General features: G+C 41.6%; 1 protein-coding gene across 1 annotated transcript in view; it reads right to left on the bottom strand.

Moving 5' to 3' along the window:
• Positions 1–23,238, bottom strand: part of IGF1R (insulin like growth factor 1 receptor) — an 857,678-nt gene that overhangs the window by 274,934 nt on the left and 559,506 nt on the right. Inside the window, exon 5 of the mRNA XM_053717616.1 lies at positions 20,376–20,590. Within this exon, the coding sequence (XP_053573591.1) occupies positions 20,376–20,590 (215 nt within the window). The remainder of the gene's footprint in view (positions 1–20,375; positions 20,591–23,238) is intronic.

Below are 23,238 nucleotides of genomic sequence, written 5' to 3'. Positions count from 1 at the left end.
AGAATGCAATGATTTCTCCTTAGAATTCTTAAGATTAGGACATAATGAAGGAACCACAATTTCTCTACTAATGTTGTTAGAATTCACAACCTTAGGTAAAAATTTAAAAGAAGTTCGCAACACCGCCTTATCCTGGTGAAAAATCAGAAAAGTAGACTCACAAGAAAGAGCAGATATTTCAGAAACTCTTCTGGCAGAAGAGATGGCCAAAAGGAACAAAACGTTCCAAGAAAGTAATTTAATGGCCAATGAATGCATAGGTTCAAACAGAGGAGCTTGAAGAGTCCCCAGAACCAAATTCAAACTCCAAGGAGGAGAAATTGAATTAATGACAGGTTTTATACGAACCAAAGCTTGTACAAAACAATGAATATCAGGAAGATTAGCAATCTTTCTGTGAAAAAGAACAGAAAGAGCAGAGATTTGTCCTTTCAAGGAACTTGCAGACAAACCTTTATCCAAACCATCCTGAAGAAACTGTAAAATTCTCGGAATTCTAAAAGAATGCCAGGAAACATGATGAGAAAGACACCAAGAAATATAAGTCTTCCAGACTCTATAATATATCTCCCTAGATACGGATTTACGAGCCTGTAACATAGTATTAATCACAGAGTCAGAGAAACCTCTTTGACTAAGAATCAAGCGTTCAATCTCCACACCTTTAAATTTAAGGATTTGAGATCCTGATGGAAAAAAGGACCTTGCGACAGAAGGTCTGGTCTTAACGGAAGAGTCCACGGTTGGCAAGAGGCCATCCGGACAAGATCCGCATACCAAAACCCGTGAGGCCATGCTGGAGCAACCAGCAGAACAAACGAGCATTCCTTCAGAATCTTGGAGATTACTCTTGGAAGAAGAACTAGAGGCGGAAAGATATAGGCAGGATGATACTTCCAAGGAAGTGACAATGCATCCACTGCTTCCGCTTGAGGATCCCTGGATCTGGACAGATACCTGGGAAGTTTCTTGTTTAGATGAGAGGCCATCAAATCTATTTCTGGAAATCCCCACATTTGAACAATCTGAAGAAATACCTCTGGGTGAAGAGACCATTCGCCCGGATGTAACGTTTGTCGACTGAGATAATCCGCTTCCCAATTGTCTATACCTGGGATATGAACCGCAGAAACTAGACAGGAGCTGGATTCCGCCCATACCAGAATTCGAGATACCTCTTTCATAGCCAGAGGACTGAGAGTCCCTCCTTGATGATTGATGTATGCCACAGTTGTGACATTGTCTGTCTGAAAACAAATGAACGATTCTCTCTTTAGAAGAGGCCATGACTGAAGAGCTCTGAAAATTGCACGGAGTTCCAAAATATTGATCGGTAATCTCACCTCCTGAGATTCCCAAACCCCTTGTGCTGTCAGAGACCCCCACACAGCTCCCCAACCTGTAAGACTTGCATCTGTTGAAATTACAGTCCAGGTCGGAAGAACAAAAGAAGCCCCCTGAACTAAACGATGGTGATCTGTCCACCATGTCAGAGAGTGTCGTACAATCGTTTTTTTTGCGCAAAAAAAGTCCGCGCCAAGAATGACGCAATAAAATGAAGCATTTTCAGCCCCCGCGAGCCTAACAGCCCACAGGGAAAAAAGTCAAATTTTAAGGTAAGAAAAATTGATTTATTCATATGCATTATCCCAAATATGAAACTGACTGTCTGAAAACATAATTTATGTAAGAACTTACCTGATAAATTCATTTCTTTCATATTAGCAAGAGTCCATGAGCTAGTGACGTATGGGATATACATTCCTACCAGGAGGGGCAAAGTTTCCCAAACCTCAAAATGCCTATAAATACACCCCTCACCACACCCACAAATCAGTTTAACGAATAGCCAAGAAGTGGGGTGATAAGAAAAAAGTGCGAAAGCATAAAAAATAAGGAATTGGAATAATTGTGCTTTATACAAAAAAAATCATAACCACCACAAAAAAGGGTGGGCCTCATGGACTCTTGCTAATATGAAAGAAATTAATTTATCAGGTAAGTTCTTACATAAATTATGTTTTCTTTCATGTAATTAGCAAGAGTCCATGAGCTAGTGACGTATGGGATAATGACTACCCAAGATGTGGATCTTTCCACGCAAGAGTCACTAGAGAGGGAGGGATAAAATAAAGACAGCCAATTCCTGCTGAAAATAATCCACACCCAAAATAAAGTTTAAATGAAAACATAAGCAGAAGATTCAAACTGAAACAGCTGCCTGGAGTACTTTTCTACCAAAAACTGCTTCAGAAGAAGAAAACACATCAAAATGGTAGAATTTAGTAAAAGTATGCAAAGAAGACCAAGTTGCTGCTTTGCAAATCTGATCAACCGAAGCTTCATTCCTAAACGCCCAGGAAGTAGAAACTGACCTAGTAGAATGAGCTGTAATCCTCTGAGGTGGAGTTTTACCCGACTCAACATAGGCATTATGAATTAAAGATTTCAACCAAGATGCCAAAGAAATGGCAGAAGCTTTCTGGCCTTTTCTAGAACCGGAAAAGATGACAAATAGACTAGAAGTCTTTTGGAAAGTCTTAGTAGCTTCAACATAATATTTCAAAGCTCTAACAACATCCAAAGAATGCAATGATTTCTCCTTAGAATTCTTAGGATTAGGGCATAATGAAGGAACTACAATTTCTCTACTAATGTTGTTGGAATTCACAACCTTAGGTAAAAATTCAAAAGAAGTTCGCAACACTGCCTTATCCTGATGAAAAATCAGAAAAGGAGACTCACAAGAAAACAGAATTTATGCTTACCTGATAAATTACTTTCTCCAACGGTGTGTCCGGTCCACGGTGTCATCCATTACTTGTGGGATATTCTCCTCCCCCACAGGGAAAGGCAAGGAGAGCACACAGCAAGAGCTGTCCATATAGTCCCTCCCAGGCTCCGCCCCCCCCAGTCATTCGACCGAAGGTTAGGAGAAAAAAAGGAGAAACTATAGGGTGCCGTGGTGACTGTAGTGTATAGAGAAAGAAATTCTTCAAACCTGATTAAAAAACCAGGGCGGGCCGTGGACCGGACACACCGTTGGAGAAAGTAATTTATCAGGTAAGCATAAATTCTGTTTTCTCCAACATTGGTGTGTCCGGTCCACGGTGTCATCCATTACTTGTGGGAACCAATACCAAAGCTTTAGGACACGGATGAAGGGAGGGAGCAAATCAGGTTACCTAAACAGAAGGCTCCACGGCTTGCAAAACCTTTCTCCCAAAAATAGCTTCCGAAGAAGCAAAAGTATCAAATTTGTAGAATTTGGACAAAGTGTGCAGAGAAGACCAGGTCCCTGCCTTACATATCTGATCAACAGAAGCCTCGTTCTTGAAGGCCCATGTGGAAGCCACAGCCCTAGTAGAGTGAGCTGTGATTCGTTCAGGAGGCTGCGTTCCGGCAGTCTCGTAAGCCAATCGTATGATGCTTTTCAGCCAAAAGGAAAGAGAGGTAGCAGTAGCTTTTTTTGACCTCTCCTCTTGCCAGAATAAACGACAAACAGAGAAGACGTTTGTCTGAAATCCTTTGTTGCTTCTAAATAGAACTTTAAAGCACGGACTACATCTAAATTGTGTAACAAGCGTTCCTTCTTTGAAACTGGATTCGGACACAAAGAAGGCACAACTATTTCCTGGTTAATATTCTTGTTGGAAACAACCTTTGGAAGGAAACCAGGTTTAGTACGCAAAACAACCTTATCTGAATGGAACACCAGATAGGGCGGATTACACTTCAGAGCAGATAATTCAGAAACTCTTCTAGCAGAAGAAATAGCAACCAAAAACAGAACTTTCCAAGATAACAACTTGATATCTATGGAATGTAAGAGTTCAAACAGAACCCCTTGAAGAACTGAAAGAACCAAATTTAGACTCCAGGGAGGAGTCAAGGGTCTGTAAACAGGCTTGATCCTGACCAAAGCATGAACAAAAGCTTGAACATCTGGCACAGCTGCCAGTCGTTTGTGTAACAAGACAGATAAAGCAGAAATCTGTCCTTTTAGAAAACTCGCTGATAATCCCTTATCCAAACCTTCTTGGAGAAAGGAAAGGATCCTAGGAATTTTAATCTTACAGATATATCTTTTCCATATTTTATGGTAATCTTTCTAGTCACAGGTTTTCTGGCTTCTACCAGAGTATCTATCACAGAATCCGAAAACCCACGCTTAGACAAAATCAAGCGTTCAATTTCCAAGCAGTCAGCTGGAGAGAAACTAGATTTGGATGTTCGAATGGACCTTGTACTAGAAGATCCTGTCTCAAAGGTAGCTTCCATGGTGGAGCCGATGACATATTCACCAGGTCTGCATACCAAGTCCTGCGTGGCCACGCAGGAGCTATCAAAATCACCGAGGCCTTCTCCTGTTTGATCCTGGCTACCAGCCTGGGAATGAGAGGGAACGGTGGAAACGCATAAGCTAGGTTGAAAGTCCAAGGCGCCACTAATGCATCCACTAGAGTCGCATTGGGATCCCTGGATCTGGACCCGTAGCAAGGAACCTTGAAGTTCTGACGAGACGCCATCAGATCCATGTCTGGAATGCCCCATAATTGGGTCAACTGGGCAAACACCTCCGGGTGGAGTTCCCACTCCCCCGGATGAAAAGTCTGACGACTCAGATAATCCGCCTCCCAGTTTTCCACTCCTGGGATGTGGATCGCAGACAGGTGGCAGGAGTGATCCTCCGCCCATTTGATGATCTTGGTCACCTCTCTCATCGCCAGGGAACTCCTTGTTCCCCCCTGATGGTTGAAGTAAGCAACAGTCGTCATGTTGTCTGATTGGAATCTTATATGGCCTTTGCTAGTTGAGGCCAAGCCCAGAGAGCATTGAATATCGCTCTCAGTTCCAGAATGTTTATCGGAAGAAGAGACTCTTCCCGAGACCATAGACCCTGAGCTTTCAGGGAATCCCAGACCGCGCCACAGCCTAATAGACTGGCGTCGGTCGTGACAATGACCCACTCTGGTCTGCGGAATCCTGGGTCAGCCACCAACGGAGTGAGTCTCTGGTCTTCTGATCTACTTGAATCACTGGAGACAAGTCTGTATAGTCCCCATTCCACTGTTTGAGCATGCACAGTTGTAATGGTCTTAAATGAATTTGTGCAAAAGGAACTATGTCCCTTGCTGCAACCATCAACCCTACTACTTCCATGCACTGAGCTATGGAAGGCCGTAGAACAGAGTGAAGAACCTGACAAGCGTTTAGAAGCTTTGACTCTCTGACATCTGTCAGGAAAATCTTCATTTCTAAAGAATCTATTATTGTTCCCAAGAAAGGGACTCTTGTTGACGGAGACGGCGAACTTTTTTCTATGTTCACCTACCACCCGTGAGATCTGAGAAAGGCTAGAACAATGTCTGTGTGAGCCTTTGTCTTTGAAAGAGACGACGCTTGAATTAGGATGTCGTCCAAGTAAGGTGCCACTGCAATGCCCCTGGGTCTTAGAACCGCTAGAAGGGACCCGAGCACCTTTGTGAAAATCCTTGGAGCAGTGGCTAGTCCGAATGGGAGAGCCACAATAGGTAATGTTTGTCCAGAAAGGCGAAACTTAGGAACTGATTATGATCTTTGTGGATAGGAATATGCAGATACGCATCCTTTAGATCCACGGTAGGCATAAATTGACCCTCCTGGATTGTAGGTAAAATCGTTCGAATAGTTTCCATTTTGAACGATGGCACTCTGAGAGATTTGTTTAGAATTTTTAAATCCAGAATTGGTCTGAAAGTTCCCTCTTTTTTTGGGAACTACAAACAGATTTGAGAAAAACCCCTGACCTTGTTCCACAGTTGGAACTGGGTGTATCACTCCCATCTTTAACAGGTCTTCTACACAATGTAAGAATGCCTGTCTCTTTACTTGGTTTGAAGATAAGTGAGACATGTGGAACCTTCCCCTTGGGGGTAGTTCCTTGAATACTAGAAGATAACCCTGAGAGACTATTTCTAGTGCCCAGGGATCCTGAACATCTCTTGCCCAAGCCTGAGCAAAGAGAGAGTCTGCCCCCTACTAGATCCGGTTCCGGATCGGGGGCTACCTCTTCATGCTGTCTTGTAGCAGCAGCAGGCTTCTTGGCCTGTTTACCCTTGTTCCAGCCTTGCATTGATTTCCAAGCTGGTTTAGTCTGGGAAGCGTTACCCTCTTGTCTAGAGGCTGCCGAGTTGGAAGCCGGTCCGTTCCTGAAATTGCGAAAGGAACGAAAATTGGACTTATTCTTAGCCTTGAAAGGTTTATCTTGTGAGAGGGCATGGCCCTTTTCCCCAGTGATGTCTGAAATAATCTCTTTCAATTCTGGCCCAAAAGGGGTCTTACCTTTGAAAGGGATATTAAGCAATTTTTTCTTGGAAGATACATCCGCCGACCAAGACTTTAGCCAGAGCGCTCTGCGCGCCACAATTGTAAACCCTGATTTTTTATTTTATTTTTTTTTTTTTGCCGCTAACCTCGCTAACTGCAAAGCGGCGTCTAAAATAAAGGAATTAGCTAACTTAAGTGCGTAAATTCTGTACATGACTTCCTCATACTGAGTCTCCCTACTGAGCGACTTTTCCAGTTCCTCGAACCAGAACCACGCCGCTGTAGTGACAGGAATAATGCACGAAATAGGTTGAAGGAGGTAACCTTGCTGTACAAAAATCTTTTTAAGCAAACCCTCCAATTTTTTATCCATGGGATCTTTGAAAGCACAATTGTCCTCAATAGGAATGGTCGTGCGCTTGGCTAGAGTAGAAAAACTCCCCCTCGACCTTAGGGACTGTTTGCCATGTGTCCTTCCTGGGGTCGACCATAGGGAACAATTTCTTAAATATAGGAGGAGGGACAAAAGGTATGCCTGGCTTCTCCCACTCCATATTCACTATGTCCGCCACCCGTTTAGGTATCGGAAAAACATCAGGGTGCACCGGGACCTCAAGGAACTGTCCATCTTGCACAATTTTTCTGGGTTGACCAGATTGTCACAATCATCCAGAGTAGATAGCACCTCCTTAAGTAATGTGCGGAGATGCTCTAATTTAAATTTAAATGTCACAACATCAGGTTCTGCCTGTTGAGAAATTCTTCCTGTATCAGAAATTTCCCCATTTGACAAACCCTCCCTCACTGCCACTTCAGATTGGTGTGAGGGTATGACAGAAAAATTATCATCAGCGCCCTCCTGCTCTACAGTGTTTAAAACAGAGCAATCGCGCTTTCTCTGAAATGCTGGCATTTTGGATAAAATATTAGCTATGGAGTTATCCATTACTGCCGTCAATTACTGCATAGTAACAAGCATTGGCGCGCTAGAAGTACTAGGGGTCGCCTGCGCGGGCATAACTGGTATAGACACAGAAGGAGATAATGTAGAACTATGTCTACTTCCTTCATCTGAGGAATCATCCTGGGCAACTTTACAATTTGTGACAGTTCTGTCCTTACTTTGTTTGGACGCTATGGCACAATTATCACACTATATTTGAAGGGGGAACCACATTGGCTACCATACATACAGAACATGATCTATCTGAAGGTACAGACATGTTAAACAGGCTTAAACTGGTTAATAAAGCACAAAAACCGTTTTAAAACAAAACCGTTACTGTCTCTTTAAATGTTAAACAGGGCACACTTTATTACTGAATATGTGAAAAACTATGAAGGAATTATCCAATCTTTACCAAATTTTCACCACAGTCTCTTAATACATTCAAATTATTGCACCCCAATTTTCAAGCTGTTAACCCTTAAAATATGGAAACCGGAGCCGTTTTTAATTTTAACCCCCTTACAGTCCCAGCCACAGCCTTTGCTGCAACTTCACCAATCCCAGGGGGGTATATGATACCAAATGAAGCCTTCTAGGAACGTTTTTAGTGGATTCCAGACCCTCACACATGCAGCTGCATGTACTGAACTCAAAATTAACTGCACAGTAATGGCGCGAAAATGAGGCTCTGCCTACTACAGAGAAAGGCCCTTCCTGACTGGGAAGGTGTCTTAACAAGTGCCTGGTGCTAAAAACGTTCCCCAATGTTATAAAAGTGTGAAATACAACTTCATATAATACTTAAATAAAGCAATTGATTTAGCCCCTAAAAGTGTCTACCAGTTTATAGCCCATATTAAGCCCTTTATTCTGTTTGAGACTAAGAAAATGGCTTACCGATCCCCATGAGGGGAAAATGACAGCCTTCCAGCATTACACAGTCTTGTTAGAAAAATGGCTAGTCATACCTTAAGCAGAAAAGTCTGCAAACTGTTTCCCCCAACTGAAGTTACTTCATCTCAACAGTCCTATGTGGAAACAGCAAACGATTTTAGTAACTGCTGCTAAAATCATATTCCTCTCACAAACAGAACTCTTCATCTTTTTCTGTTTCAGAGTAAATAGTACATACCAGCACTATTTTAAAATAACAAACTCTTGATAGAAGAATAAAAAACTACAACTAAACACCACAAACTCCTCACCATCCCCGAGGAGATGCTACTTGTTCAGAGCGGCAAGGAGAATGACTGGGGGGGCGGAGCCTGGGAGGGACTATATGGACAGCTCTTGCTGTGTGCTCTCCTTGCCTTTCCCTGTGGGGGAGGAGAATATCCCACAAGTAATGGATGACACCGTGGACCGGACACACCAATGTTGGAGAAAGAGCAGACAATTCAGAGACTCTTCTGGCAGAAGAGATGGCCAAAAGGAACAAAACTTTCCAAGAAAGTAATTTAATGTCCAATGAATGCATAGGTTCAAACGGAGGAGCTTGAAGAGCCCCCAGGACCAAATTCAAACTCCAAGGAGGAGAAATTGACTTAATGACAGGTTTTATACGAACCAAGGCTTGTACAAAACAATGAATATCAGGAAGATTAGCAATCTTTCTGTGAAAAAGAACAGAAAGAGCAGAGATTTGACCTTTCAAGGAACTTGCGGACAAACCTTTATCTAAACCATCCTGAAGAAACTGTAAAATTCTCGGAATTCTAAAAGAATGCCAGGAAAAATGATGAGAAAGACACCAAGAAATATAAGTCTTCCAGACTCTATAATATATCTCTCTAGATACAGATTTACGAGCCTGTAACATAGTATTAATCACAGAGTCAGAGAAACCTCTTTGACCAAGAATCAAGCGTTCAATCTCCATACCTTTAAATTTAAGGATTTGAGATCCTGATGGAAAAAAGGACCTTGCGACAGAAGGTCTGGTCTTAACGGAAGAGTCCACGGTTGGCAAGAGGCCATCCGGACAAGATCCGCATACCAAAACCTGTGAGGCCATGCTGGAGCTACCAGCAGAACAAACGAGCATTCCTTCAGAATCTTGGAGATTACTCTTGGAAGAAGAACTAGAGGCAGAAAGATATAGGCAGGATGATACTTCCAAGGAAGTGATAATGCATCCACTGCCTCCGCCTGAGGATCCCGGGATCTGGACAGATACCTGGGAAGTTTCTTGTTTAGATGAGAAGCCATCAGATCTATTTCTGGAAGTTCCCACTTTGAACAATCTGAAGAAATACCTCTGGGTGAAGAGACCATTCGCCCGGATGCAACGTTTGGCGACTGAGATAATCCGCTTCCCAATTGTCTATTCCTGGAATATGAACCGCAGAGATTAGACAGGAGCTGGATATCGCCCAAACCAGAATTCGAGATACTTCTTTCATAGCCAGAGGACTGTGAGTCCCTCCTTGATGATTGATGTATGCCACAGTTGTGACATTGTCTGTCTGAAAACAAATGAACGATTCTCTCTTCAGAAAGGGCCAAGACTGAAGAGCTCTGAAAATTGCACGGAGTTCCAAAATATTGATCGGTAATCTCACCTCCTGAGATTCCCAAACCCCTTGTGCTGTCAGAGACCCCCACACAGCTCCCCAACCTGTAAGACTCGCATCTGTTGAAATTACAGTCCAGGTCGGAAGAACAAAAGAAGCCCCCTGAACTAAACGATGGTGATCTGTCCACCACGTCAGAGTGTTGTACAATCGGTTTTAAAGATATTAATTGAGATATCTTTGTGTAATCCCTGCACCATTGGTTCAGCATACAGAGCTGAAGAGGTCGCATGTGAAAACGAGCAAAGGGGATCGCGTCCGATGCAGCAGTCATAAGACCTAGAATTTCCATGCATAAGGCTACCGAAGGGAATGATTGTGACTGAAGGTTTCGACAAGCTGAAATCAATTTTAGACGTCTCTTGTCTGTCAAAGACAGAGTCATGGACACTGAATCTATCTGGAAACCCAAAAAGGTTACCCTTGTCTGAGGAATCAATGAACTTTTTAGTGAATTGATCCTCCAACCATGATTTTGAAGAAACAACAAAAGTCGATTCGTATGAAATTCTGCTAAATGTGAAGACTGAGCAAGTACCAAGATATCGCCCAAATAAGGAAATACCACAATACCCTGTTCTCTGATTACAGATAGAAGGGCACCGAGAACCTTTGTAAAAATTCTTGGAGCTGTTGCTAGGCCAAACGGCAGAGCCACAAACTGGTAATGCTTGTCTAGGAAAGAGAATCTCAGAAACTGATAGTGAGCTGGATGAATCGGAATATGCAGATATGCATCCTGTAAATCTATTGTAGACATATAATGCCCTTGCTGAACAAAAGGCAGGATAGGCCTTACAGTTACCATTTTGAATGTTGGCATCCTTACATAACGATTCAATATTTTTAGATCCAGAACTGGTCTGAAGGAATTCTCCTTCTTTGGTACAATGAAGAGATTCAAATAAAACCCTAGCCCCTGTTCCAGAACTGGAACTGGCATAATTACTCCAGCCAACTCTAGATCTGAAACACATTTCAGAAATGCTTGAGCTTTCGCTGGGTTTACTGGGACACGGGAAAGAAAGAATCCCTTTGCAGGAGGTCTTATCTTGAAACCAATTCTGTACCCTTCTGAAATAATGTTCTGAATCCAAAGATTGTGAACAGAATTGATCCAAATTTCTTTGAAAAAACGTAATCTGCCCCCTACCAGCTGAGCTGGAATGAGGGCCGCACCTTCATGTGGACTTAGAAGCTGGCTTTGCTTTTCTAGAAGGCTTGGATTTATTCCAGACTGGAGATGGTTTCCAAACTGAAACTGCTCCTGAGGATGAAGGATCAGGCTTTTGTTCTTTGTTGAAACGAAAGGAACGAAAACGATTATTAGCCCTGTTTTTACCCTTAGATTTTTTATCCTGTGGTAAAAAAGTTCCTTTCCCACCAGTAACAGTTGAGATGATAGAATCCAACTGAGAACCAAATAATTTATTACCCTGGAAAGAAAGGGAAAGTAGAGTCGATTTAGAAGACATATCAGCATTCCAAGTTTTAAGCCATAAAGCTCTTCTAGCTAAAATAGCTAGAGACATAAACCTGACATCAACTCTGATAATATCAAAAATGGCATCACAGATAAAATTATTAGCATGTTGAAGAAGAATAATAATGTTATGAGAATCATGATCTGTTACTTGTTGCGCTTAAGTTTCCAACCAAAAAGTTGAAGCTGCAGCAACATCCGCCAAAGATATAGCAGGTCTAAGAAGATTACCTGAACACAAATAAGCTTTTCTTAGAAAGGATTCAATTTTCCTATCTAAAGGATCCTTAAAGGAAGTACCATCTGCCGTAGGAATAGTAGTACGTTTAGCAAGGGTAGAGATAGCCCCATCAACTTTAGAGTTTTGGGACAAAATCCCTAATCTGTCAGACGGCACAGGATATAATTGCTTAAAACGTTTAGAAGAAGTAAATGAATTACCCAAATTATTCCATTCCCTGGAAATTACTTCAGAAATAGCATCAGGGACAGGAAAGACTTCCGGAATAACTGTAGGAGGTTTAAAAACCGAATTTAAACGCTTAGTAGATTTAGTATCAAGAGGACTAGATTCCTCCATCTCTAATGCGATTAAAACTTCTTCTGAAATAATGTTCTGAATCCAAAGATTGTGAACAGAATTGATCCAAATTTCTTTGAAAAAACGTAATCTATTTCTTTCAAATCAGGCCCGAATAGGGTCTTTTTCTTGAAAGGAATAGCCAAAAGCTTGGATTTAGAGGACACATCCGCAGACCAAGATTTTAACCATAAAGCTCTTTGTGCTAAGATGGAGAATCCCGAACTCTCAGCCGCTAATTTGGTGATCTGAAAGTAAGCATCCGTAATAAAAGAATTAGCCAGCTTAAGGGTCTTAATTCTATCCTGTATTTCCTCTAAAGAGGTCTCAGTTCTAAGAGACTCTTCTAGAGCGTCAAACCAAAAAGCAGCCGCAGTCGTGACTGTTACAATGCAGGCCGCCAGTTACAATAAAAACCCTTAATGAACATAGAGTTTTTTGAGAAGACCTAACTTCTTATCCATGGGGTCTTTGAAAGCACAAGTGTCCTCAATAGGAATAGTCATACGCTTCGCCAGGGAAGAAAACAGAATTTATGCTTACCTGATAAATTTCTTTCTCTTGTGATGTATCGAGTCCACGGATTCATCCATACTTGTGGGATATTCTCCTTCCTAACAGGAAGTGGAAAAGAGAGCACCCACAGCAGAGCTGTCTATATAGCTCCTCCCTTAGCTCCACCCCCCCAGTCATTCGACCGAAGGCTAGGAAGAAAAAGGAGAAAATATAGGGTGCAGAGGTGACTGAAGTTTTTAAAATAAAAATATACTACCTGTCTTAGACAGACAGGGCGGGCCGTGGACTCGATACATCACAAGAGAAAGAAATTTATCAGGTAAGCATAAATTCTGTTTTCTCTTGTAAGATGTATCGAGTCCACGGATTCATCCATACTTGTGGGATACCAATAACAAAGCTTTAGGACACGGATGAAGGGATGGACAAGACAGGTACCTTAAACGGAACGCACCACTGCTTGTAGAACCTTTCTCCCAAAAATAGCCTCCGAAGAAGCAAAAGTATCGAATTTGTAAAATTTGGAAAAAGTATGAAGCGAAGACCAAGTCGCCGCCTTACAAATCTGTTCAACAGAAGCCTCATTTTTAAAAGCCCATGTGGAAGCCACTGCTCTAGTAGAATGAGCAGTAATTCTTTCAGGAGGCTGCTGGCCAGCAGTCTCATAAGCCAAATGGATGATGCTTTTCAGCCAAAAAGAAAGAGAGGTAGCCGTAGCCTTTTGACCTCTCCGCTTACCAGAGTAAACAACAAACAATGAAAATGTTTGACGGAAATCTTTAGTTGCTTGTAAGTAGAACTTTAAAGCACGAACCACATCAAGATTGTGCAACAGACGTTCCTTCTTTGATGAAGGATTAGGACACAGTGAAGGAACAACAATTTCCTGATTGATATTCCAATTAGAAACAACCTTAGGAAGGAATCCAGGTTTGGTATGCAAAACCACGTTATCTGCGTGGAAAACAAGGTAAGGTAGTCACACTGTAAAGCAGATAACTCAGAAACTCTTCGAGCCGAAGAGATAACTACTAAAAACAAAACTTTCCAAGATAGAAGCTTAATATCTATGGAATGCATAGGTTCAAACGGAACCCCTTGAAGAACTTTAAGAACTAAGTTTAGGCTCCATGGCGGAGCAACAGGTTTAAATACAGGCTTGATCATGACTAAGGCCTGACTAAACGCTTGAACGTCTAAGACATCTGCCAGACGTTTGTGTAAAAGAATAGACAAAGCAGATATCTGTCCTTTTAAGGAACTAGCTGATAATCCCTTCTCCAATCCTTCTTGGAGAAAAGACAATATTCTAGGAATCCCAATTTTACTCCATGAGTAACCATTGGATTCACACCAATAAAGATATTTGCGCCAAATCTTATGATAGATTTTCCTGGTGACAGGCTTTCTAGCTTGAATCAGGGAATCAATGACCGACTCAGAGAAACCAAGCTTTGATAGAATCAGGCGTTCAATCTCCAAGCAGTCAGACGCAGAGAAATTAGATTTGGATGCTTGAATGGACCTTGGATTAGAAGGTCCTGCCTCATTGGTAGAGTCCATGGTGGAACAGATGACATGTCCACTAGGTCTGCATACCAAGTCCTGAATGGCCACGCAGGTGCTATCAGAATCACCGAAGCTCTCTCCTGCTTGATTCTGGCAACCAGATGTGGGAGGAGAGGAAACGGTGGAAATACATAGGCCAGATTGAAGGACCAGGGCACTGCTAGAGCATCTATCAGTACCGCCTGGGGATCCCGGGACCTGGACCCGTAACGAGGAAGTTTGGCGTTCTGACGGGATGTTGTCCGATTAAAATCTGATGAATTTGTCCGCTGCTAGCTGAGGCCACGCCTGAAGCGCATTGAATATCGCTCTCAGTTCTAGAATGTTTATCGGGAGGAGAGTTTCCTCCCGACACCATAAGCCCTGTGCTTTCAGGGAGTTCCAGACTGCACCCCAGCCTAGCAGGCTGGCATCTGTCGTTACTATGAGCCACTCTGGCCTGCGGAAACACATTCCCTGAGATAAATGGTCCTGAGACAACCACCAGAGAAGAGAATCTCTGGTCTCCTGGTCCAGATGCAGTTGAGGAGAAAAATCTGCATAATCCCCACTCCACTGTTTGAGCATGCATAGTTGCAGTGGTCTGAGGTGTAGACGGGCAAAAGGAACTATGTCCATTGCCGCTACCATGAGTCCGATTACCTCCATACACTGAGCCACTGATGGCCGAGGAATGGAATGAAGAGCTCGGCAAGTGGTTAAGAGCTTTGATTTTCTGACATCCGTCAGAAATATTTTCATTTCTACCGAGTATATCAGAGTCCCTAAGAAGGAAACTCTTGTGAGAGGGAAGAGAGAACTCTTTGTTATGTTCACCTTCCACCCGTGAGATCTCAGAAAAGACAACACGATGTCCATGTGAGACTTGGCTAGCTGGAAAGTCAACGCCTGAATTAAGATGTCATCTAGATAAGGCGCCACTGCTATGCCCCACGGTCTTAGAACCGCCAAAAGGGACCCTAGCACCTTTGTGAAAATTCTGGGAGCCGTGGCCAACCCAAAGGGAAAGGCCACGAACTAGTAGTGCCTGTCCAGAAAGGCGAATCTGAGGAATTGATGATGATCTCTGTGAATAGGGATGTGTAGATACACATCCTTTAAGTCCACGGAAGTCATATATTGACCCTCCTGGATCAACGGTAGAATAGTCCGAATAGTCTCCATCTTGAATGATGGTACTCTGAGGAATTTGTTTAGAATTTTGAGATCCAAGATTGGTCTGAAAGTTCCCTCTTTTTTGGGAACCACAAACAGGTTTGAGTAAAACATTACCCTAGCCCTTGTTCCGCTTTTGGAACTGGGCGGATCACTCCCATGGTATGTATTTCTTCTACACAGCGTAAGAACGCCTCTCTCTTTGGCTGGTTTGCAGACAATTGAGAAATGTGAAATCTCCCCCTTGGGGGTGGGGGAGTCTTTGAAGTCCAGAAGATATCCCTGGGACACAATTTCTAAAGCCCAGGAATCGTGAACATCTCTTGCCCAAGCCTGAGCGAAGAGAGAGAGTCTGCCCCCTACTAGATCCGGTCCCGGATCGGGGGCCACCCCTTCATGCCGTCTTTAGAGGCAGCTGCAGGCTTCTTGGCCTGTTTACCCTTGTTCCAAGCCTGGTTAGGTCTCCAGACTGACTTGGATTGGGCAAAATTCCCCTCTTGCTTTGCAGCAGGGGAAGCTGAAGCGGGACCACCCTTGAAGTTCCGAAAGGAAAGAAAATTATTTTGTTTGGTCCTCATTTTATTTGTTTTATCCTGAGTGAGGGCATGGCCTTTCCCTCCAGTGATGTCTGAAATAATCTCTTTCAGTTCAGGCCCGAATAGGGTCTTTCCTTTGAAAGGGATGTTCAAAAGTTTAGATTTTGATGATACATCAGCAGACCAGGACTTAAGCCATAACGCCCTGAGTGCTAAAATGGCAAAACCTGAATTCTTTGTCGCTAATTTAGCCAGTTGGAAAGCGGCATCTGGAATGAAAGAATTAGCCAACTTAAGGGCCTTAATTCTATCCATAATATATTCTAATGGAGTCTCTATCTGAAGAGCCTCTTTTAGAGCCTCGAACCAGAAAGCAGCTGCAGTAGTTACAGGAACAATGCACGCAATAGGTTGGAGAAGAAAACCTTGATGAACAAAAATTTTCTTCAGGAGACCCTCTAATTTTTTATCCATAGGATCTTTGAAAGCACAACTGTCTTCGATAGGTATAGTTGTATGCTTAGCGAGAGTAGAAATAGCTCCCTCCACCTTAGGAACCGTCTGCCACGAGTCCCGCATGGTGTCAGATATGGAAAACATTTTCTTAAAAACAGGAGGAGGAGCGAACGGAATACCTGGTCTATCCCACTCCTTAGAAACAATATTCACAATCCTCTTAGGAACTGGAAAAACATCAGTGTAAACAGGAACCTCTAAGTATTTGTCCATTTTACACAATTTCTAAGGAACCACTATAGGGTCACAATCATCTAGAGTCGCCAATACCTCCCTGAGCAATAAGCGGAGGTGTTCAAGCTTAAATTTAAAGGCCGTAATATCAGAATCTGTCTGAGGGAGCGTCTTTCCTGAATCAGAAATTTCTCCCTCAGATAACAAATCCCTTACCCCTACTTCAGAACATTTTGAGGGTATATCGGATACGGCTGCTAAAACGTCAGACGGCTCAGCATTTGTTCTTAACCCAGAGCTGTCACACTTTCCTTGTAAACTAGGCAGTTTAGATAAAACCTCTGTGAGCTGTGGCCATGTCTTTTAAAGTAAATGAATTCGTCGCACTAGAGGTACTTGGCGTCACTTGTGCGGGCGTTACTGGTTGTGACACTTGGGGAGAGCTAGATGGCAAACTCTCATTTCCTTCTGTCTGAGAATCATCTATTGCTATATTTTTAAGTGCTAAAATATGCTCTTTATAATTTATAGACATATCAGTGCAAGTGGGACACATTCTAACAGGGGGTTCCACAATGGCTTCTAAACACATTGAACAAGGATTTTCCTTGATGTCAGACATGTTAAACAGGCTAGTAATGAAACAAGCAAGCTTGGAAAACACTTTAATCAAAGCAAATAATACTTAGAAAAAAACGGTACTGTGCCTTTAAGAGAAAAAAAGATGCACAAACTCTGCAAAACAGTGTAAAAAAGCAGTAAACTTTACGAAATTTTTACAGTAGCATCATAAAGCCTTAGTACGATTGCACAGCTAGACTAATAAACGATTAACCCCTTAATGTAAAAACCGGATTGACAAAACGTCAAAAACCGGTAAAAAAAAACATTCAGCACCTTGCCACAGCTCTGCTGTGGCGCCTACCTGCCCTTTAGGAAAGAATTGTGGGGATAAAAACTTCTTTTAAGCCCTCAAACACAGCAGGACCCTCTGGAGAAGCAGCTGGATGTCTCTGAGTAAAAGAGACTGCGCAACTGAGGCGCGAAAATAGGCCCCTCCCTATAGGGCCTAAAACAAACACACCAGAGTATTTCTAAACTAGCCATGTGACTTAATAACCCTTAAATAAGCCACAATGACCTAAGTCCCTCAAAAAACATTATGTTTCCAATAAAAAAAACGTTTTTTCCTAACAGTGTCACCAGTAACCAATGAGCCCTTTATGCAAGCTAGGATTCCTACTGTCTGAATACAGCTTACCCTTCCCTCATGGGGATATTGCCAGCCTTTTCTAGAATTATCACAGTCTGTCTAGAAAAAAATAGACTGAACATACCTCAATGCAGCTTAGCATGCAAACCGTTCCCCCAACTGAAGTTTTCCTGTACTCTTCAGCCCTTGTGAGAACAGCAGTGGATCTTAGTTACAAAGTGCTAAGATCATCATCCTCCTTGCAGAAATCTTCATCCCTTTTCTGCCAGAGAGTTAATAGTACACACCGGTACCATTTAAAATAAACTTTTGTTTGAGAAAATAAAAACTAACATTTTTGTCACCACACTCACTTCACCCTTCCTAGCAGTTAAGAAGGCAAAGAGAATGACTGGGGGGTGGAGCTAAGCGAGGAGCTATATAGACATCTCTGCTGTGGGTGCTCTCTTTGCCACTTCCTGTTAGGAAGGAGAATATCCCACAAGTATGGATGAATCCGTGGACTTGATACATCTTACAAGAGAAATAGCTCCCTCCACCTTAGGGACCGTCTGCCAAGAGTCCCGAACGGTGTCAGCTATAGGGTACATTTTCTTAAAAATAGGGGAAGGGGAGAACGGGATACCCGGTCTTTCCCATTCCCTTCCAATAATTTCAGAAATTCTATTAGGAACCGGAAAAACATCGGAATAAGAAGGGACCTCTAAGTATTTGTCCATCTTACTCAATTTCTCTGGTGGGACCACAATAGAGTCACAGTCATCCAGAGTCACCAAGACCTCTCGCAGCAAGAGGCGGAGGTGTTCAAGCTTAAATTTGAAGGATATGACGTCCGAATATGTCGGGAGCAATGCACTTCCTGAGTCAGACAGTTCCCCCTCAGACAGGGCCTCCCTACCCCCTAATTCAGAGCCCTGGGAAGGTACATTGGAGATAGCCTTGTAAAACTGGCAACTTAGATAAAACTTCTGTAAGAGTGGATGACATAACTGCAGCCATATCCTGCAGAGTGAATGAAGTGGGCGCAGTTGAGGAACACGGCGTCGCCTGAGCGGGCGTTAAAGGTTGTGACGCTTGGGGAGAAAGATGCGGCATACTCACCAGGCTGAGAAACATCCTAAGATACACTTGTATTAAAGAAAATGTGTTCTTTAAACTGTAAAGCCCTCTCAGTACATGAGGGACAAAAAGGGATAGGGGGTTCCACATTGGCATCTAAACACATAGAACATGTACTTTCCTGAAGGTCAGCCAAGATAAACAAACCAGCAATAGCAATATTGGTCGTTTTAATGTGATTAAAAACAAACACTTTTAGAAATGTTGTTGAAAAAAACGATGTACTGTGCCTTTAAAAAATAAAGCCGTATAGGTTTTACTGCTCTGCAATAAACATGCAATAACAAGGAGCACCACAAGACTTTTAGAAAGTTGACCGGTATTCTGTACAGTTAAATTATGTATAATTAAACACTAGCACCTCGCTTACCTGCCCCCACGAGTCCTGAATAGACCTCCGTGAACGGCGCTCCTAAGACCGCTTGAGAGATTACTAACACAAGCTGTCTTAGGCCACACTGGAGCTCTTAGAACCTCTCTCTCAACAGTCAGGGTCCGGATAGCAAGTGCGCGTCTGAGCATGTGAAACGCTAAGCCCCGCCCATCGTGGGCGGAATTAAGTCCCCGGCCTTGATTAACATTTTCATAAGGACCGCATGGGAATAAAAAATGTTGGAATTACCAATTTGGCCAAAGCCATGCAATTAATAACCAATGTGCCCCCACAAAACACACTCTCTTGTTCCAACCATTAAATCATCAAAAGTTAATGCAGAACACTTAGCTGCCACAATCTCCCATGCGTCAAGCCCCTGAACACATCCACCTGATTAAACCTTTATTAGGGTCCTGATAGCATGCTGAACTTCACCTAATAAAGAGGGGATACCCATGCACACACTCTTACCCTGTGCAAATCGATTACCCCTTCCCGGTATAGGGAATAAGTGCCAGTCTGATCTGAGATACTAGTCTCCCCAGAAGTAAATGACTGTACATACCTTAATACTGAACGCAGTATGAGGCTGTCCCACACAATGAAGATGTTCTTTTCCTCACCTCCAGCAAATCTGTGTGGACAAACAGGGTCTTAGATCATATCTGCTAAGACCATCAGCAGGGCAGCAAACAATATGGGAGTCGCTTGAATTAGAATGAAAGTCTCCCCAGTCCATTGCTTAAAGCCTGTAGCTCCAGCCCTGAGAAAAATAGCACACACTGGTACCATTTAAAAATAATAAACTCTTGATTGAAGAATCTAAACTAACACCTCACTTTACCTCTTCCTATCACTAACACAGGCAAAGGAATGACTGGTGTGGGAGGGAAGGGAGGAGCTATATATACAGCTCTGCTGTGGTGCTCTTTGCCTCCTCCTGCTGACCAGGAGGCGATATCCCATAAGTAAGGATGAAATCCGTGGACTCGTCATATCTTGTAAAAGAAATAGTATTTAACAAACAGTATAACATGTTAAGCTTGGTAGATTCTATTTTTAATGGAATTAATAAAGCAAGCTTTAAAGTCCAGTCCATTTTTGGTTCTTTGCGTACAGACCAATCAACCGAACAGTGCAAACTCTATAATGGTATTACTAGAGTGTTTCTGTATATACTACGAATTGGTAAGTTTCAATCCTTTGTGTAGGAATACAGAACAAACCAGGGTAAAACATATTGAAAGCTTACACTTTTCTGAAAACTTTTTTTTCATGACACACAAAGCCTAGAAAATACAACTTACAGGATGCTCTATCTCCATTAGTTCTGGGATTGGTGTCCAACTCTGTATGCCGTCCCTTGGTTCCTGTTACTTCCTCCATGCGGTAGATCTCAGATGCACACAGCTTGGAGTTAAAACCAAAGTACATTTTGCCAGACTTGATGGTAAGATTGTGTCGGTTCCAGTCCCACAGCTGCTGCAGGTTATGGTTGTCAAGTACATAAAAGGAATAATTTCTATAGAAAACAAAACAAAAAAAAACAAGACAATTAACTTTATTCACCAATGACATTTTTTCTTTTACAATATCCACCCTATTGATTCCTAAAATTATTTTTTACAAGAAAAAGAACCTGGCAGTTATCTGTAACAGTACAATATACTAGGGATGCACCGAAATTTCGGCCACAGAAAGTTTCGGCCGAAAATGGCATTTTTGGCTATTTCGGTTTTCGGCTTTTTTGCCTGTTATTTTCAGTAAACTTATTGTGTAGCATGTTTCAAATTTGATGCTAGCCTAGAGCTGCTGTTTAAGTTTATTACTTGACTTACTGTTCTGTATATAATGAGTTTTCTAGGACCCCCAAGGCGTGAAAAAAAGTTCTGCCTCTGGGTCTAGGACTTTATTTGGATAATTGGTAAAAAAAAACTGTTAAATATGATTGTTACATAGAACTAAATGAAGAATAATACAGTATATTAATATTTATAATTGTTTTAAGTAGGGATGCACCAAAATTTTGGTTGCAGAAACATTTTGGCCGAAAATGGCATTTTTTGCTTGTTTTCTTTTCTTGGTAATATTATTGTGTAGCATATTATTGTTTTAAGATATTTTTGTCCATTTTTAGTGTGTTACTTTAAATAAGTGTGGGCTTTTTTTATTGGCTCTAATTATGCAAAAAAAAAAATATATAATATAAAAATAATTTGAAAAAATACATTTTCGGTATCAGTTTCGGTTTTCGGCCAAGTGCATCCCGGATTTTCGGATTCGGTCCAGAATTTCAATTTCGGTGCATCACTACAATATACTAAAACAGTATTGAAGTGTTTTTGTTAAACCGGTCTTCCAAACGAATCATTAAACTGAAATTGTATTAAATTTACAAAACTATTTAAATGTGTGTGGTAAAAAAATGGCTTTGCACTAATGTATCATTATATCACATCTGCCAGTGAGAAAAACACGGTTCTAGCAGCCCAAACTGCATGGTGGAATTGTCAGTTTAATACTTTAAAAGGCAGAAAGTTTATTTTTTCCAGAAACATCTGATCTCTGTGTTGAGTTACTGAACCCTAAAAATCTGTATATACAAAACAATTGGTAAACTGTCACCATTTCAAGTTTAAGTGAATTTGTACGGACATTAACATCTATTTGCCATTAAACTTAGATCTGGGTATAAAAGGTTAGTTGGGAGGGTGATCACCATTAAGCATTGTTCTCCAATAATATGTGGTAGGTACCAAGCTATATGATGATACTTTTAGGGGACAATTAGGTTTCAAATAGAATAAACCACTGCACAAAACTGTGGCAAACTTAAAAAGCATTGAAGCACTGAATACCAAAACAGTATGCTCAATCTTGATGAACCTGTGACAACAAGCTTCCATATGCATTTCATTTTCCAGCAAAGCTCAGCACTGTGGAGGAGAAATCTCTTCTGTGGATCCTGAGATATGGGACTCAAGAAATTCTCCCTCTCTCTCTCTAGCCAGTGCAGCTTTTATGTTATTCTGATGAAGAATTGCTGGGCAATCGTTTAGAGCCATGTATTTCAATGCTAATTTTTTTTTACCCTATTTGAAATGTGTTCTGTTTTCAGTCCTGGTTGGAGATTGTTACTCGCAAATTAGAGAATCCACATAGGGTGGTGAGCCGTATTCTGCTTCTACAAATGTCAGCTCTTCATAGACTCTGTATCGTAGTGCATACATTGTTAAAATACCATCTTCTGTACTAATAACCAATTCAAGAATCTCTGTCCCATAACATTTTAAGAGGTCACAGTGATAGCTAAAGGTTTAATTTTATATGTTTTTCCTTCATCAGAATTTCATATTTCAGTGTGTGACATTTTGATTATTTGTCATGTACAAAATATATTAACAGTGCTTGGAAAATGTATAGTTTATCAAGTGACTGCCTTTAACTCTCAAATTCGGTAAGTGTAAAATGGTCTGGAAGACTTGTTGAAAATATCGGCTCCATGTTAAATAACAAAATTTATGCTTACCTGATAAATTCATTTCTTTCACGGAGGTGAGAGTCAACAATCCATTACAAATGTTATTAACTTTCTAGCCACTAGGAGGCAAAGATTCCCCAAAACTTTCAAGAGAACTTCATCACTCCCACCTCATTAGTATGCCAGTTGTACATATAACCAAGAAGGAGCAATAGTAAAAAAAAAAAAAAAAAAGGAGGTAGGAAATGACAAAGCAAGGAAAATAGAGGTGCAAAAAAAAAAAGTATTGTCTCCATAATACACAATTTTAAATATTAAGATTGGGCAGGGCTTGTTGACTCTCACCAACAGGTAAGGATAAATTCTGTTTTCATTCATAAGGTGGTGAGAATCCACGATGCATAATGCATGGGAACTCATACCTAAGCTGTGGAGTCCACAGGTAATGTTGTACAGGATAAAAATTGTGAAAAAGGCAGGCACCAATTTACATAAACGGCTGCCTGGAGAACTTTCCAAACAAAATCCGCTTCTGAAGAAACAAAAACATCAAAATGGTAAAATCTGGAAAAGCATTAAAGGATGACAATGTTGCTGCCTTGCAAAATACTACAACCGAAGCCTCATTTTTGAAAGCCAAGGTAGTAGAGATAGCTATGATAGCGTGAGTTGTAATGCGTTTTGGAGGA

The sequence above is a fragment of the Bombina bombina genome, chromosome 6, assembly GCF_027579735.1.
Source record: "Bombina bombina isolate aBomBom1 chromosome 6, aBomBom1.pri, whole genome shotgun sequence".
NCBI lineage: Eukaryota > Metazoa > Chordata > Amphibia > Anura > Bombinatoridae > Bombina > Bombina bombina.
Note: the sequence above shows the minus strand (reverse complement) of the source record. Positions and strands in the feature narration are given on the sequence as shown.